Source organism: Chiloscyllium plagiosum, unplaced genomic scaffold, assembly GCF_037043375.1.
Source record: "Chiloscyllium plagiosum isolate Xiang-an unplaced genomic scaffold, Cpla_swu_hap1 HiC_scaffold_27, whole genome shotgun sequence".
NCBI classification, from domain to species: Eukaryota; Metazoa; Chordata; class Chondrichthyes; order Orectolobiformes; family Hemiscylliidae; genus Chiloscyllium; species Chiloscyllium plagiosum.
Window position 1 is genome coordinate 7,520,432 of NW_028270165.1, and position 16,725 is coordinate 7,537,156.

The 16,725-nt window shown below is 45.9% G+C and overlaps 2 protein-coding genes across 4 annotated transcripts in view; one reads left to right on the forward strand and one right to left on the reverse strand.

Moving 5' to 3' along the window:
• Positions 1-16,353, reverse strand: part of LOC148142995 (uncharacterized) — a 30,557-nt gene extending 14,204 nt beyond the window's left edge. For 2 of the 3 annotated variants that reach the window (XM_087973990.1, XM_087973992.1), the window contains exons 1-2: positions 16,230-16,353; positions 8,116-8,218 (exon numbers count right to left, since the gene is read on the reverse strand). In XM_087973990.1, coding sequence (XP_087830116.1) covers positions 8,116-8,218; positions 16,230-16,338 — 212 coding nt within the window. In that variant the 5' untranslated portion in view covers positions 16,339-16,353. Of the gene's footprint in view, positions 1-4,710; positions 4,955-8,115; positions 8,219-16,229 lie in introns of those variants that run through there. The other variant, XM_087973991.1, reaches the window with a different exon arrangement.
• The window catches only part of LOC148142994 (uncharacterized), a 120,482-nt gene that overhangs the window by 35,377 nt on the left and 68,380 nt on the right, over positions 1-16,725 (forward strand). The window lies entirely within an intron of this gene.

The following is a 16,725-nucleotide window of genomic DNA, read 5'->3' on the forward strand; positions in this document are numbered from 1 at the left end:
AGGGAGTGGGAAGGGGAATTAAAATCGATGGTGACTGGGAGGTCTGGTCAGCCTCTGCGGACCCAGCTGTGATGCTCGCCAATCCGTTCCCCAAGTTTATGCTCAGTCTCCCCGAAGTAGGGAAGACCACAATTTACAAACACGTGGCAAATGCAGTATCTCAATGTGAAGTTATAGTCTTTGCTATGAAACAAAAAAGCAGGAAGGAGATGTATTGTTTAAATGGTGATACTTTGGGATGTGGAGAAAGTGAGAACTGCAGATGTTGGAGATTAGAGTCAAAGTGTGGTGCTGAAAAAGGTGGTAAGTCAGGCAGCATCTGAGGACCAGGAGAGTCGACATTTCGGTCCCGAGCACTTCATCAGGAATGATGTGTGGATGGACAAAGGGTCTGATTCGGTTCTTGTTAACTCTAATCATCTTCAGTGAGAGCAGAAGTGTGATTGTGAAGGCTGGAGTTTCAGAGCAGCTTTCAAAGATGCTTTGCCCTTAATGTGGATGGACAAAGGGTCTGTTTCTGTGCTGTATGACTCTAATCATCTTCGGTGAGAGCAGAAGTGTTTCTGAGGACTTTTCAAAGATGTTTTGCCCTTAATGGGAGTAGAAGGTACAATGAAATCTTGCATTTGTGAGACAGCAACTGAGTGAGTGAGTAAATCCGAGGTTTTGGTGCAAAGTGGGAATTCATTGCACTGTGAGGATGAAACTCTACTTATTGAGTCATTTCTGCTGGTGAATGAAACCAGGCTCAAGATTAGGAGGAGTAAATTTAGGACAGAGATGAGGAGGAACTGCTTTTCCTGGAGTGTAGTGTATCTATGGAATTCTCTGCCCCAGGAAGCAGTAGAGGCAGCTTCATTAAGTATATTCAAGACACAATTTGATGGGCTTTTGCAATGGCAGGGGAATTAAGGGTAGTTGGGACAATGCAGGGAGGAGGATCTCAGATGGTGAATAGATTAGCCATGATCGTAATTGGATTTTTGAACAAGAGGAAGGCATGAAAATGGTTTCAAGACCAGTTTAGAACAGTTACAGAGCCAGAGAGCACAAACAGACCCTTCAATCCAACTAGACCATGCTGACTGTGTTCACAAACTAAACTAGTCCCACCTGCCCCATTCTCCCCGTAACCTTTGATCCCCTTGATACTCAAGAACCTATCTGTCTCAGTTTTAAATATCCTCAGTGACCTGGCCTGCACAGCCTTCTGTGGAAATAGATTCCACAGATTCACCGCTCTCTGGCTGAAGAAGTTTCTCCGTTCTAAAAGGTCTTCCATTTACTCTAAGGCTGTGCCCTCTGGCCCAAGTCTGTCCTACCAATGGAAACATCTTCGCAATATCCACACTGTCCAGGCTTTGAAGATTATGTATGTTTCAATTAGACACCCTCCCCCCGCCCCCGAGTGCGGGCCTGTTAATCAGCATGAACCAGACCCTTCAGGATGAGGTACAGCAGGGATTAGGGTCAGCAAAGTGAGAATGGAGAGAGTGTGTGTGGGATGGAGATTTTCAGCTTCTAGGGAATGAGAGAGAAAAGTGAGTTCGCTATAAATTAGAATTGATCGGAGGGGCCAAAGAGTGGGAGATGGAATTTAATTTGGAGAAATGTGAGTTGTTGCATTTTGGTCAAGCAATCCAGGCAGGACTGACACAGTTAAGGGGAATTTTGCAGAACAAAGAGTCCTTGGAGTGCAGGTTCCATAGTTCTCAGGTAGACAGGATAGCCTTTGTTGGTCAGAGCATTGAGTAGATGAGTTGGGAGGTCATGTTGTGGCTGTCCAGGATGTTGGTTAAGCCACTTTTGGAATACTGCAGTTAGTTCTGGTCTCCCTGCTGTAGGAAAGATGTTATGAAACTTTGAAAGGGGTCAGAAAAGAATAGGCCAGGGGCATTTTCCATGGAGCATCCGAGGCTGAGGGGTAAACTTATAGACCTTTGTAAGGGCCATGGATAGAGGGGAAACCCTAAGGTCTTTTCCCCAGGGTATGGCAGTCCAAAACTAGAAGGCATATGTTTGAAGTGAGAGTGGAATGATTTAAGAGATTGGAGGGGCAACCACTACAGAGGGTGGTGCATGTATGGAACGAACTGCCAGAGGAAGTGGTAGAGGCTGGCACAATTACAACATTTAAAAGGCATGTGGATGTCTGTCTGTTCTCAGCTCTGCTGGATGTCTGTTGAAGCTTTGAACCCCCCCCTTCTACACCTTCTGGGTTAAACAAACATTCAGTCAATCAAGCCTCAATCCACAATCTCCCAGCCAGTCAACAATCCAGGCACAGTGTAGTCACAGCAGGGAATCAGCTGCCCTGAGTGCGGGAAGGCCTTTACCCAGGCCTCTGCCCTGCTGAGGCACCGGTGGGTCCACATGGGGGAGAGGCCCTTCAGCTGCCCCGAGTGCAGAAAGACATTCCGTGAATCCTCCAACCTGTTGAGGCACCAACGGGTCCACACAGGGGAAGAGGCCCTTCAGCTGCCCAGAGTGCGGGTAGGCCTTTACCCAGGCTTCCTTCTTGCTGATCCACCAGTGGGTCCACAAGGGGGAAGAGGCCGTTCCCCTACACAGTGTGGGGGTAGGCCTTTTTCCAGGCCTCTGCCCTGCTGAGGCACCGTGAGTCCACGCAGGGGAGAGGCCTTCAACTGCTCCTCCCACCTGCGGAGCCACCAGCGGGATCATGTGGCATTGCAGGGGATTGAAAGAATGACGGCTGAGTGCCTTTATTAACTGGACTATCAACCCAGTTCCAGTGGCTCCCGAGTTCGATTCCCACCGCGACAGATGGTGGAATTCGAATTTGGTCAGAAATCTGGAGTTCAGAATCTAACGGTGAAACCATTGTCGGTGGAGTGGGGGTGGAAGAAAACCCCCATCTGATTCACTCAGTTCTTTTTTAGGGAAGACTTGAGCAGTTATTAGAGCAGTCGTCCCAGCTACATCCTTTACCCGGTCTGGCCTACACGTGACTCCAGCCCCACAACAGTCTGGTGGACTCTACGCTGCTCATCCAACTTGATTGGAATACAGGTTGAAATTGCTGAGTGAGGCAATACTTCCTCCAGGTTAAGGCTGTACCAAGGATGCAGTTACAAAGGGACGACTCAGTGGTGACCAATAATGAAGAAAGTGAGGGGTTGCACTTTGACCTGGAGCGATTTTTTAAAAATTGCTACTTTTTCTACGCCTTTCTACTGGGAGATTCTGAAGCTGTAACAAAGTTGGGTCACAATAAAGATTACCTGAACTTCACACTGAGCTCAGACTCTCACTGAGAGCTTTAAACTGCAACAGGTTTTTGTTTTAAAACTGCTCATTTTACATGTGAAAGTGAGAACTGCTGATGCTGGAGATCAGAGTCAAGATTAGAGTGGTGCTAGCAAAGCACTGCAGGTCAGGCAGCGTGCGAGGACCAGGGAAATTGACATTTCGGGCAAAAGCCCTTCCTCAGGTTTTTGCCAGAAACATTGATGTTCCTGCTCCTCAGATGCTGCCTGACCTGCTGTGCTCATTTCTGACAGTCTCCTGTACTATGTTTCCAATGTTGTGTATCGGTTGCAGCAGTGAATGAGTAGCCAGCATTGTTAGAAATTGTAAAATTTTCAGGGGTGCAATGTCATCAGCATTGTAGTTTCCTGGCAGCACGGAGAAGTGTGTGCTTGGTTCACTAGACATGATGTGGAGGTGCCGGTGTTGGACTGGGGTGGATAAAGTTAAAACTCAACACCAGGTTATCGTCCAACTGGCTTATTTGGAAGCACGAGCTTCTTCATTGGGTGTTTGTGGAACAGGATCATAAGACACAACCACCTGATGAAAGAGCAGTGCTCCAAATGCTAGTGCTTACAAATGAGCCTGTTAGAGTATCACCTGGTATTGTGTGAAATTTAACTTCGCACACCCCAGTCCAACAGCGGCATCTCCAAATCAGGTACATAGTTCTTTGAAAGTTGCATCATTGGGACACAGGGTAGTGAAAGAGGCCAGTCAGGAGCCCTGGAGGACCGGAAGGTGACTGGTCCTCCTGCCAATCAGAGCCTTCCTATTGTCTGAATGCCGACGTTGGAACATGAGCTTCGGAAGCTGCTGCTGCTCTCTCTGAATGAAGATTGAGTTTGCTCCAGACTGTAACCTCCTTATTCTGTCAACCATCTGAGTGTATGGTACTCTCTTCACAACTCCTTTTCCATGTTTTTCATTCTGGGCTTCAATTTACGACTTGCAGCAACCGAAAGGAAAGGGAATGAATTCACGGAGTGGACAGAATCAGGAAAAGTTTGTTTATAAACAGTGTGTTTCACGTGTGGAGTGAATGTAAAGAGGAAGTGGTGGATGCACATTCAGATGCAATGTTTAAAAGACATTTGGATAAGTATATGAAGAGGTACGGTGCGGAGGGATATGGGCCAAACACTGGCAAGTGGCACCAGTTTAGTTTGAGAACGTAGACAGCATGGAATAGTTGGACTGAAGGGTCCGTTTCTGTGCTGTCTAACGTAACTGTTCTGTCATGGTCTTAAAACCATTTTCTTGCCTTCCACCTTCAACGTGGATACTGTACCTGCATCCAACACATAAACCATTCAAAATAAAAAAAAAACACCTCCTGCGCACAAAGAAATCCACACTTTATTGTTCAAAAATCAGACGAACTCAGCCTTGAATATATTCAATGACCCCCTAACTGCAGGAAGACATCCCCACTTCTAATCTCAGTTCAGCTTGCTAATATATCACTTGCCTTGCTGCACCTGTCTGACAACTGGCATTGACTGATGTAGAAGGATGCTGCAAATCAAAGCACTGATCACACGGTGGTCTGGTGTCAGCTCAGATTTCAGGCCCTGATTTCTCTGTCCTGTGTTGATCCTCCTGTTCCCACAGACTAAGATGTCGGTCTGTTCTCAGCTCTGCTGGATTTCTGTTAAAGCTTTGACCCCGCCTTTTATAACTTCTGGAACGATAAAATATTCAATCAAGACCCAACCCACAATCTCCCAGCCTGTCAACCATCCTGATACAAGGTGCAGTCATAGCAGGGAATCAAACAAGAAAAGTGAAACAAAAATCATAAATAGGCGCACGTGCTTAATGTTTGTTCATGAGGAAGTAAACCAGGAATAGGGGTCTCCCAGGAATCTTACAGTGCTCTACTTGAGGAATTCTGTCACCCTTACATCTATTAGTACCCAGCTATGAATTACAACAACATTTACACCAACAGAAATAAAGCATCTGTTATCAAATAGACAGAGATATACAGCACGGACATAGACTTTTTCTCTATCTCATGCACACATGAGATAGATCATCCATGGTGGGAGTTTGTCTTTGTAGCATGATGTTTGCAAATACATTCTACTTTGCTCAAAGACTGCACAATCTGCAGGCAGTCAATACATGTAAGATATTGTAAATTCCACTTTGAAAATAGATAATGGGCCCACTACTTTTTGGATGTGAGCATAAGTGGTAAAGGAAGTCAGTTTGCTGATGACACCAAAATTGGAGGTGTAGTGGACAATGAAGGAGGTTACCTCAGATTACAATGGAATCTTGATCAGATGGGCCAATGGGCTGAGAAGTGGCAAGTAGAATCTAATTTAGGTAAATATGAGGTGCTGCATTTTGGGAAAGCAAATCTTAGAAGGACTTGTACACTTAATGTTAAGGTCCGAGGGAGTGTTGCTGAACAAAGAGACCTTGGAGTGCAGGTTCACAGCTCTATGAAAGTGGAGTCACAGGTCAATAGGATAGTGCAGATGGCATTTGGTATGCTTTCCTTTATTGGTCAGAGTATTGAGTACAGGAGTTGGGAGGTCATGTTACAGCTGTACAGTTGGAATATTGCATGCAATTCTGGTTCCCTTCCTAGCAGAAAGATGTTGTGAAACTTAAGGGTTCAGAAAAGATTTACAAGGATGTTGCCAAGACTGGAAGATTTGTGCTTTCGGGAGAGACTGAATAGGCTGGGGCTGTTTTCCCTGGAGCGTCAGAGGCTGGGGGGTGACCTTATAGAGGTTTATAAAATCATGAAGGGCATGGATAGGATAGATAGACAAAGTCTTTTCCCTGGGGTGGGGAGTCCAGAACTAGAGGGCATAAGTTTACAGTGAGAGGGGAAAGATATGAAAGAGACCTAAGGGACAACGTTTTCACTCAGAGGGTGGTACATGTATGAAATGAGCTGCCAGAGGAAGTGGTGGAGTCTGGTACATTGCAACATTTAAAAGGCAACTGGAGGGATATGGGCCGGGTGCTGGCAGGTGGGACGAGATTGGGTTGGGATATCTGGTCGGCATATACGAGTTGGACTGAAGGGTCTGTTTCCGTGCTGTACATCTCCACGACTCTATAACCAGTCTGCCTTAAGACTTGAAAACAGACAGACTCTGACCACACACCTTTAATGCATTGTCTGAACAGAGATGTCACCTTTTGTTCTGAAAGCCTTAAGCTATCTTGAAGGTGCCTTACTGGAAGTTCTGGGATTGACATATTAATGATTGCTGCAACCTATTCTAAAATATGAAAGACTTAACAATCCAGGTTTGTTCAATATATCAGTTCAGTGGCAGGGCACTGTAATGTTTTCCTATAAATTCTGTGCCATATGATCTTATTGTCCACAATCACCTGAAGAAGCAGTGCTCCGAAGCTCGTGTTTCCAAATAAACTGTCAGACTGAGCCTGATGTTGTGAGATTTTTAAGTTTGTCCAGGTTCAGATAATGCGCAGGGATGTGTAGGTTAGGTTCATTAGTCAGGGGTAAATGTTGAGCAATAGGGGAATTGTGGTAGTGGGTTACCTTCGGAGGATCGGTGTGTAGTCTTTGGGCCGAGTGGCCTGCTTCCACACTGTGGGGAGTCTCTGAAGGGGAAGGGATTTTTGTAAACTGTGCAAGGCAATGCAGGCGTAGTATGGGGGCCTGCTGTTGGCCTTGCCCCGCCCTTTGCTCCTCCCCCCTGTTGTGGAGCGGTCTAAAAAACAGCTACTCTTTCTCTGCCCTTTTTGCTGGGGGAGGGGAGGGGAGGGGAGGATCTGAAGCTGTAACCATGTTGCGACACAAAATAAAGGTAACCAGAACGTACTGCTGGGCTCAGGCTCTCATTGAAAGCTCCAAGCAGTTTTTGTTTTAAAGCTGCTCATTTCTTGCAGCCTTCTGCACTAAGTTTCCAATGTTGTGTATTAGATGGAGCAGTGAATGAGTAGCTGGTTTCGTTAGAAACTATAAATTTTTCAGGAGTGCATCGTTTCATCGGCAGTTTACTGGCAGCACTGGGAAGTATGGGCTGTGTTCACTAGAAACGAGGTGGAGGTGCTGCTGTTGGACTAGGTTGGACACGGTTTAAAAATCACAACACCAGGTTATAGTCCAACAGGTTTATTTGGAAGCACTAGCTTTCGGAGTGCTGCTCCTTCATCGGGTAACTGTGGAGCAGGATCATAAGACAGAGTTAAGAGCAAAAGATCAGTGTCATGCAACTGATATGATAGATTGACAAATGTAGATTGCTGTTAAGTCTTTCATCTTTTAGAATGGGTTGCATATTTTAGTTCATTAAAGTGTACATCGCAGAACTATTATTAAGTCGTATTCTCAAGATCACTTAAGGTCTTTTTAAAAACAGGTGACTTCGCAGTCCAGACAATGCATGAAAGGTGTGAGAATATCCCAATCTTAAATCGGACTGGTTCTATTTCCAAACTAGGAATTTATAAAGTATTACATGGATTGACTACCTGCATATTGTGCGTTTTGTGCAAAATTGAATATATCTGCAAATATAATTCTGCAAATGCACCACATTCTTATATGTATGTGTGCAGCATGAGAGTGCGTGTAAGAGAGTATGTGTGCACATGCTTGGTAAAGTGAGTGTGATGGAGGAGAAGCCTGTGAAAGGGTGTGTGTTGGGGGGGGCGTGTATGTGTGTGTGTGTGAGAGAGAACATGTGTACAGATAAAAGGTGAGGGGTTGCATTTTGCCAAAATAAGGAAGGGCAGGGCTTGTACAGAGGGATATGGTGGGGGGCGGGGGGTTCAGATATATACTTCTTTGAAAGTTGCATCACTAGTTGGAAGGAAGCTTCAGAAGGCATTCAGCACACTTACCTTAATTGTTCACACCATTGAATAAAGGAGCTGGGACAATGTTGAAGTTGTACAGGATGTTGCTGAAGCCACTTGTAGAGTACTGAGAATGCTTCTGGTGGCCCTGTGATAGGAAGAATTCTATTAGAAAGGGTTCAGTAAAGATTTACCAGGATGTTGCCAGGACTGGAGGGTTTGAGTTGTAAGGAGAGGCTGAGACACTCTTCACTGGAGCACAGGAGGTTGAGGGGTGACCTCATTTGAGATTTATAAAATCATGAGGGTTATAGGGAAGATGAACATCAAACACAGCGAGCAGCGTGCGTGGTTATGTCGAGTGACAGGGGAAGAAATTGTGGCATTTGGACACTTTAAATCCATCAGGAACAGCATCTCCATAGAGCACACTGCGCATGTCAGGTGAGGTGCCGGAAGACTGGAGGTTAGCTAATGTGGTGCCACTGTTTAAGAAGGGTGATAAGGAACAAGCCAGGGAACTATAGACCAGTGAGCCTGACATCGGTGGCGGGCACGTTGTTGGAGGGAGTCCTGAGGGACAGGTGGTACATGTGTTTGGAAAGGCAAGGACTGATTAGGGATAGTCAACATGGCTTTGTGTGTGGGAAATCATGTCTCAAATTTGGAGTTTTTTCAGGAAGTAAAGAGGATTGAGGAGGGCAGAACAATAGATGTGATACATATAGACTTCAGTAAGGCGTTCGACAAGGTTCCCCATGGGAGACTGATTAGCAAGATTAGATCTCATGGAATACAGGGAGAACTAGCCATTTGGATACAGCTGACTGAAAGGTAAAAGATAGAGGGTGGTGATGGAGGGTTGTTTTTCAGACTGGAGGCCTGTGACCAGTGGAGTGCCAGAAGGATCGTGCTGGGCCCTCTACATTTTGTCATTTACATTAATGATTTGGATGCGAGTATAAGAGGTACAGTTAGTAAGTTTGCAGATGACACCAAAATTGGAGGTGCAGTGGACAGTGAAGAGGGTTACCTCAGATTACAACAGTCTCTTGACCAGAATGGCCAATGGGCTGAGAAGTGGCAGATGGAGTTGAATTCAGATAAATGTGAGGTGCTGCATTTTGGGAAAGCAAATCTTAGCAGGACTTATACACTTAATGGTAAGGTCCGAGGGAGTGTTGCTGAACGAAGACACCTCAGAGTGCAGGTTCATATCTCCTTGAAACTGGCGTCGCAGATAGATAGAATAGTAAAGGTGGTGTTTGGTATGCTTTCCTTTATTGGTCAGAGTATTGAGTACAGAAGTTGGGAGGTCATGTTACAGCTGTACAGTTGGAATATTGCATGCAATTCTGGTTCCCTTCCTAGCAGAAAGATGTTGTACAGGACATTGGTTAGGCCACTGTTGCAATATTGTGTGTAATTCTGGTCTCCTTCCTATTGGAAAGATTTTGTGAAACTTGAAAGAGTTCAGAAAAGATTCACAAGGATGTTGCCAGGGTTGGAGGATTTGAGGTATAGGGAGAGGCTAAACAGGTTGGGGCTATTTTCCCTGGAGCATCGGAAGATGAGGTTTACAAAGGGGCATGGATAGGATAGATAGACAAAGTCTTTTCCCGAGGGTGGGGGAGTCCAGAAGTCAAGGGTATAGGTTTAGGGTGAGAGGGGAAAGATATAAAAGAGACCTACTGGGCAACTTTTTCACACAAAAAGTGGTACGTGTATGGAATGAGCTGCCAGAGGAAGTGGTGGAGGCTGGTACAATTGTAACATTTAAGAGGCATTTGGATGGGTACACGAATAGGAAGGGTTTGGAGGGATATGGGCCAAATGCTGGCATGTGGGACTAGATTGGGATGGGATATCTGGTCGGCATGGACCGAAGGGTCTGTTTCCATGCTGGTTCAGCAAAAGCCATTCATGCTCTTCGCTGTCTGCAAAAACGGTGCAAATCCTTCTTCAAATGTACCAATGAGAAGCCAATTGTTGACTTGCAGCAACTGAAGAAAGTGAGTGAATCCAGGGAGGGGACAGAGTCGGGAAACGTTGGTCCAAGTCTGTATCTCAATTGTCAAACACATGGCAAATGCAGTCCCACAGTGTGAAGTTATAGCCTCAGTTACGAACAAATAACTGCTGAAAGGAGGTGCGTTGTTTAAATGGTGATATATTGGGATGTGGAGAAAGTGAGGACTGCAGATGCTGGAGATGACAGTTGAAAAGTGTGGCACTGGAAAAGCACAGCAGATCAGACAGCACCCGAGAAGCAGGAGAATCAACGTTTCAGGCATGAGCCCTTCCTCAGGAATGATGTGTGGATGTAAAATGTGGCCTCAGCATCCTTCCACACCAGTCACTGCCAGTTGTCAGACGGGTGCAGCAAGCAATCAGCAAGGCAAGTGGTATATTAGCAAGAGGAAATGAGTTCAGAAGTCTCTGCAGTTAGGGGGTCATTGAATATATTCAAGGCTGAGTTCGTCTGATTTTAGAACAAGAAAGAAGTGGATGTTTCTGGGGGAATGCAAGTAAAATTATTTTAAGACCAGTACAGAACAGTTAAAAGGTCATACAGAACAGAAACAGACCCTTCAGCCCAACTAGTCCATGCTGATTATATTCACAAACTAAACTAGTCCCACCTACCTGTGTTTGGCCCATATCCCCCTGAACTTTTCCTATTCATGTACTTATCCAAATGTCTATTAAACGTTGTTATACAACCAGCATCCACTATTTCCTCTAGACATTTATGCCACACACAAACCATTGTTTACAAAAAAGGTGCTCCTCATCTCTTATTAAAATCTTTCTCCTCTCACCTTAATTTGCAGCCTAATCTTGAAATGACACATGCCGTTCACCTTATCTACGCCCCTCATGGTTTTGGAAACCTCTATAAAGAGAACAAAGAACCTTACAGCACAGGAACAGGCCCTTCAGCCCTCCAAGGCTATGCTGATCGAGATTCTCTATCTAAACCTGCCGCCTATTTTCTAAGGATCTGTATCCCTTTGCTCCCTGCCGATTCATGTATCTGTCTAGATGACGTTATCGATCCCAGCCCTACTGCCTCCACTGCATTTGAGGCACCCACTACCCTCTGCGTAAAGAATTTTCCATGTAGATCTCCCTCAAACCTTTCCCCTCTCATTTTGAACTAGTGACTCCTAGCAATTAAGTCTTCCCCTATGGGGAAAAAAAATTCTTCCTATCCACCCCTGTCTACATGCCTCATGGTTTTATAGGCCTCAATCAAGACCCCTCCTCAACCTCCTTATTTCCAATGAAAATACTCCTAATCTACTCAACCTCTCCTCATAGTTAGCGCTCTCCATAACAGGCAACATCCTGGTGAACCTCCTCTGCACCCTCTCCAAAGCATCCACATCCTTTGGGAAATCTGGCGACCGGAATTGTACAGCAGTATTCCAAATGTGGCCGAACCAAAATCTTATATAACTTTAACATGACCTGCCAGCTCTTGTACTCAATACACCTTCCGATGATGGAAAGCATGTTGTATGCTGCCTTAACCACTCTACTGACAGGCATTGCCATCTTCAGAGAACAATAGATCTGAACACCCAGATCTCTCTGTACATCAATTCCCCCCAGGACCTTCCCATTTAATGTATAGTTTGCTCTCGAATTGCACCTTCCAAAATGCATCACCTCGCATTTGTCTGGATTAAACTCCATTTCTCTTCCCAACTCTCCAATCTATATTCTACTGTATCATCTGACAGTCCCCTTCACTATCTGATATTCCATCAATCTGAATGTCATCTGCAAACTTGCTAATGAGGCACCCGACACCTTCACCTTTCAACCTCCTATGCTCCAGTGAAAAAAGTCCCAGCCTACCCACCAGTTGGTGTGAATTCTGTCTGGGTCCCAATGTCGAGTCAGCCTGACATTTTGGATAGAAAAGCTCTGCATTTAAATTACATTCTTGAGAAAGTTACTGAAAACAGGTTCTGGGATCAACATACCAAACTACAGAACCCCATTCTAAAAAGATGGAAGATTTAATCTAAGTTGTTTAATGTATCACATCTCCATGACACTGGACTCCTTTGGCTATAAATTCTGTGATCATGATCTTATTCTCCACAACCATCTGATGAAAGAGCAGAACTCCAAAAGCTAGTGCTTTCATGTTATGGCAGTAGCGGGAGGTGTGGGCTGTATTCACTAGAAACAATGAAGCAGTTAGATACCACACATTTGAGGGGGAAGGGTGTATTACATGACCTCTCAACTCCAAAACTGAATGCTCTGAGCAATGAAGGAAAGCAAACCAAATGCCTTCTTCACTATTCTATCCACCCAAGACTCCACTTTCAAGGAACTATGAACCTGCACTCCAAGGTCTCTTTATTCTGCAACATTCCCCTAACTGTATCAGTCCTGCCTGGATTGCTTGACCAAAATGCAAACCTCAGACTTCTCTAAATTAAACTCCCAAAAATTCTAATTTATAGTGAACTCTCTTTCCTCTATTATTCCCTAGAAGCGGAAAATCTCCATCCCACACTCTCTCCGTCCATTTTCACTTTGTTGAAAGTGGAAGAATGGGATTGAGAAACTGATCAGCGATGATTGAATGGAATGAGCAGACCTGGTGGTCTAATTTCTGCTCCTATGTCTTGTGGTCTCTTGCTGTCCTGGACACAGAGAATTGGGACCAGCATTGAACCGATCATGACTGGATATGGATCTACCTGCATCTAGGTGGATGGGCTGGGACTTTTTCACTGGAGCATAGGAGGTGGAGATGTGACCTTATCAAGGTTTATAAAATCATGAGGGGAGAGATGAGGTGAATGACAGGTGTCCTTCCCCTAGGTGGGGGTTTCAAGATGACGGAGCAAATTTTGAATGAGAGAGGAGAAAGAGATTTTTAAAAAGACTTGAAGGGCACAATTTTTTTTATATACAGAGTGTGGTTCACGTGTGGACTGAATGTCCAGAGGAAGTGGTGTTTGCAGGTACAGTTACAAGGTTTAAAAGACATTTGGATAATTACATGATTAGGAAATGTTCAGAAGGGTATGGACCAAAACACTGGCATGTGGGACTGGTTTAGCTGGTGAACATAGTCAGCATGGACTAGTTGGACTGAAGGGTCTGTTTCTGTGCTGTATGGTTCTGTAACTCGGTTCTGTACTTGTCTCAAGACCATTTTCTTGTCTTCCCCATAAACATCCACATAAAAATCAGATGAACTCAGTCTTGAATATATTCAATGACTTGAAAATGTGTTGCTGGAACAGTGCAGCAGGTCAGGCAGCATCCTGGGAACAGGAGAATCGACGTTTCGGGCATAAGCTCTTCTTTAGGAATCAAACGTCGATTCTCCTGTTCCCTGGATGCTGCCTGACCTGCTGCGCTGTTCCAGCAACATATTTTCAGCTCTGATCTCCAGCATCGGCAGACCTCACTTTCTCCTCGTATATTCAATGACCCCCTAACTGCAGGAAGACATCCCCGCTTCTGAACTCAATTCCTCTTGCTAATACACCACTTGCCTTGCTCATTGCCTGCTGCACCTGTCTGACAACTGGCACAGATGGACACTGATGCCCCTCTGAACATCCACGCATCATTCTTGATGAAGGGCTTGCGCCCAAAACCTTGACTGTCCTACTGCTCGGATGCTGCTTGACCTATTGTGCTTTTCCAGCACCACACTTTTTGACTCTAATCTCCAGCATCTCCAGTCCTCACTTTCTCCACATCCCAATATATCACCATTTAAACAATATACCTTTCTACTTTTTTTCACAGCAAAGGCTGTAACTTTACATTGGGGTACTGTATTTGCCAATTGTGGCCTTCTCTACGTCGGGGAGCCTGAGCGTAAACTTGGGGAACGGTTTGCCGAGCATCGCAGCCAGGTCTGCAGAGGCCGATCGGACCTCCCAGTCACCACCCATTTTCATTCCCCTTCCCACTCCCTTTCTGACATGACCATTTTTGGCCCCATCCATTGCCACAACAAACCAAAGTGCAAATTGGAGGAACAACACCTCATCTTCCACCTGAGCAGTCCACAGCCCGAAGGACTCAACAGTGAGTTCTCCAATTTCAAATAACCTCCCTTCCCATCCCAAACTCCCTTCCAAGCCCCTGCCCCTCCACCTCCCTGCCACCAACTAGGTTCCTTCCTCGCATTCACCAAGCAGGTCGTACCCTCTACCTATCTACACCTATCCCCACTTCATCACCCTGCCCTCAGCATACCCTTGTTCTGCAGCTCTCCCTATACTCACCCCCAGTCCTGAACAAGGGTTACACCCGAAACGTCGACTTCTCCACCTCCTGATACTGCCTGGCTTGCTGCATTCTGCCAGACTCCTGTCTGTCTGTTTTGCCAATTGAGACACAGGCATGGACTAGCTTTTCCAGAGTCTATCCCCTTGCTGGATTCATTCCCATTGCTTTCAGTTGCTCCAAGTCAACAATTGAACCCCAGAATGAAACGTAAATGGAAAAGGGGGTGAGAAAAGAGAGTGCTGTACTCACAGATGATGGACAGAGGAAGGACGTTGCAGTCTGAGGTGAAGCTCAATCTTCATTCAGTGTGAGAGGAGGAGCAGGACCTTAAGAAGCTCATGGTCCACCTTCCGTATTCAGACAATAGGGGAGCTCCAATTGGCATGAGGACAAGTCTCCTTCTGGTCCTCCAGTGCTCCTTATTTGTCCATCAAAAGTAGGTCTCGCCCCTTTTCTGCCGACAGCGAGGAACATGCCCAATGTTTTGGTGACACCGGCAAACATGTGCCCTGCTTGTTGACACTGAGGAGTGTACACAATATGCTCTGTAGCAATGCTGATGTTATTGACAGATTTTAAGTGTCCATATGCCTCAGAGAACAAAAAGGGTTAGAGCCATAATTTGTTTTACACTATGTGTCTCGATATTTGATTGCTTTTGCATTTGTCTGGCTGCTCAATGTTTTTATGTCTTTTCCTCAGTGTTGGGGTGAAGTTCACAACTGGAGGGCATAGGTTTAGGGTGGGAGCAGAAAGATATAAAAGGTACCTAAGGGGCAACGTTTCCATGCAGAGGGTGGTGCATGTATGGAATGAACTGCCAGAGGAAGTAGTGGAAGCCGGTATAATTACAGCATTTAAAAGGCATCTGGATGGGTCTATGAATAGGAAGGGTTTCGAGGGATATGAGCCAAGTGCTGACAAATGTGACTAGATTAATTTAGGATATTTGGCTGGCATGGACAGGTTAGACCAAATGGGTCTGTTTCCGTGCTGTACATCTCTATGACTAAATAATAAAAAGTATATTTTCCAAGTATCAAACTATACCCAGTTAAAAATCACACAACACCAGGTTATCGTCCAACACGTTTAACTGGAAGCACACTAGCTTTCGGAGCGATGCTACTTCATCAGCTGATTAAACCTGTTGGACTATAACCTGGTGTTGTGTGATTTTTAACTTTGTACATCCCTGTCCAACACTGGCATCTCCAAATCATAACTATACCCATATTCACAAGGTTTACTACACCACACACTTGACCAACCATTCTCAACAGATCCTGCCCCTTCAATGCCTGAGGAACATATACATGCTGGTGCATAATCTCCTTCACTAGTATTTACACACTACCCTCAGCAATTGCACAAGTAACAGCAAAGGGTAAACAGCACAAGGATTAAACACACAGTGAGGGGCAAACAGCACAAGGATTAAACACAGTGAGGGGCAAACAGCACAAGGATTAAACACACAGTGAGGGGCAAACAGCACAAGGATTAAACACACAGTGAGGGGCAAACAGCACAAGGATTAAACAAACAGTGAGGGGCAAACAGCACAAGGATTAAACACACAGTGAGGGGAAAACAGCACAAGGATTAAACAAACAGTGAGGGGCAAACAGCTAAAACGCCAGTAAAAGCAGATGGAAAGTGAGTGTAAAATGTCACTATGACAGGACAGGACAGGCCCCACATTCCTTCCCCTCCGCCCCCCCGCCGCCTCACCTTTCACCTCCCGGGCCCAGTACCTTCCAGGTGGCCCCATAGTTGACACAGGGGCCGCCCCACGACCAGTAGAACTCCACCACCCAGGCGGCCGACGAGTTCCCAAGCAGGCCCTTAACCCCATCCGCCTCCAGAATGCTCACCGGCTCCTGCCTGCTGTACAGCCGGCCGGTGTGGCCGTGACACAGCAGCTGCGCCAGGAAGGCGGCGGTGCCCAGTGACGGGTGTCTGCCCCGGGCCGCACGGCGCCATTTTCCTAACGGCCGCCCTCCCGCCGCTTCCCCGCTCGAGCGACTTCTCCTCCCAACCGCCTTCGCCCCCGCGTGACGTCTGCACGGGGGGATGGGCGGGGCCAGGGGAGCCTCACCGTCACCAAGCAACAGCCACCTCGCGCTACAACTGCTCATTCACAAAAACAAACTCTCCTGTCTCGCTCTGCAGCTGCAGGGGGGACACTGCCACGTTTCCAGGAGCCCTGTCTGCATTGGGAAAGCTCACGGCTCAATTTAAACAGATATTCCCACATCTAACGGAACGGCGTTATATCTAAAGGGGGAAATCTGCATTTTAAAGGGACACGGATATTTTAACGGGTATTTCTGCAAATAAAGAGGTTTAAATGGACGAGATTACATTTCA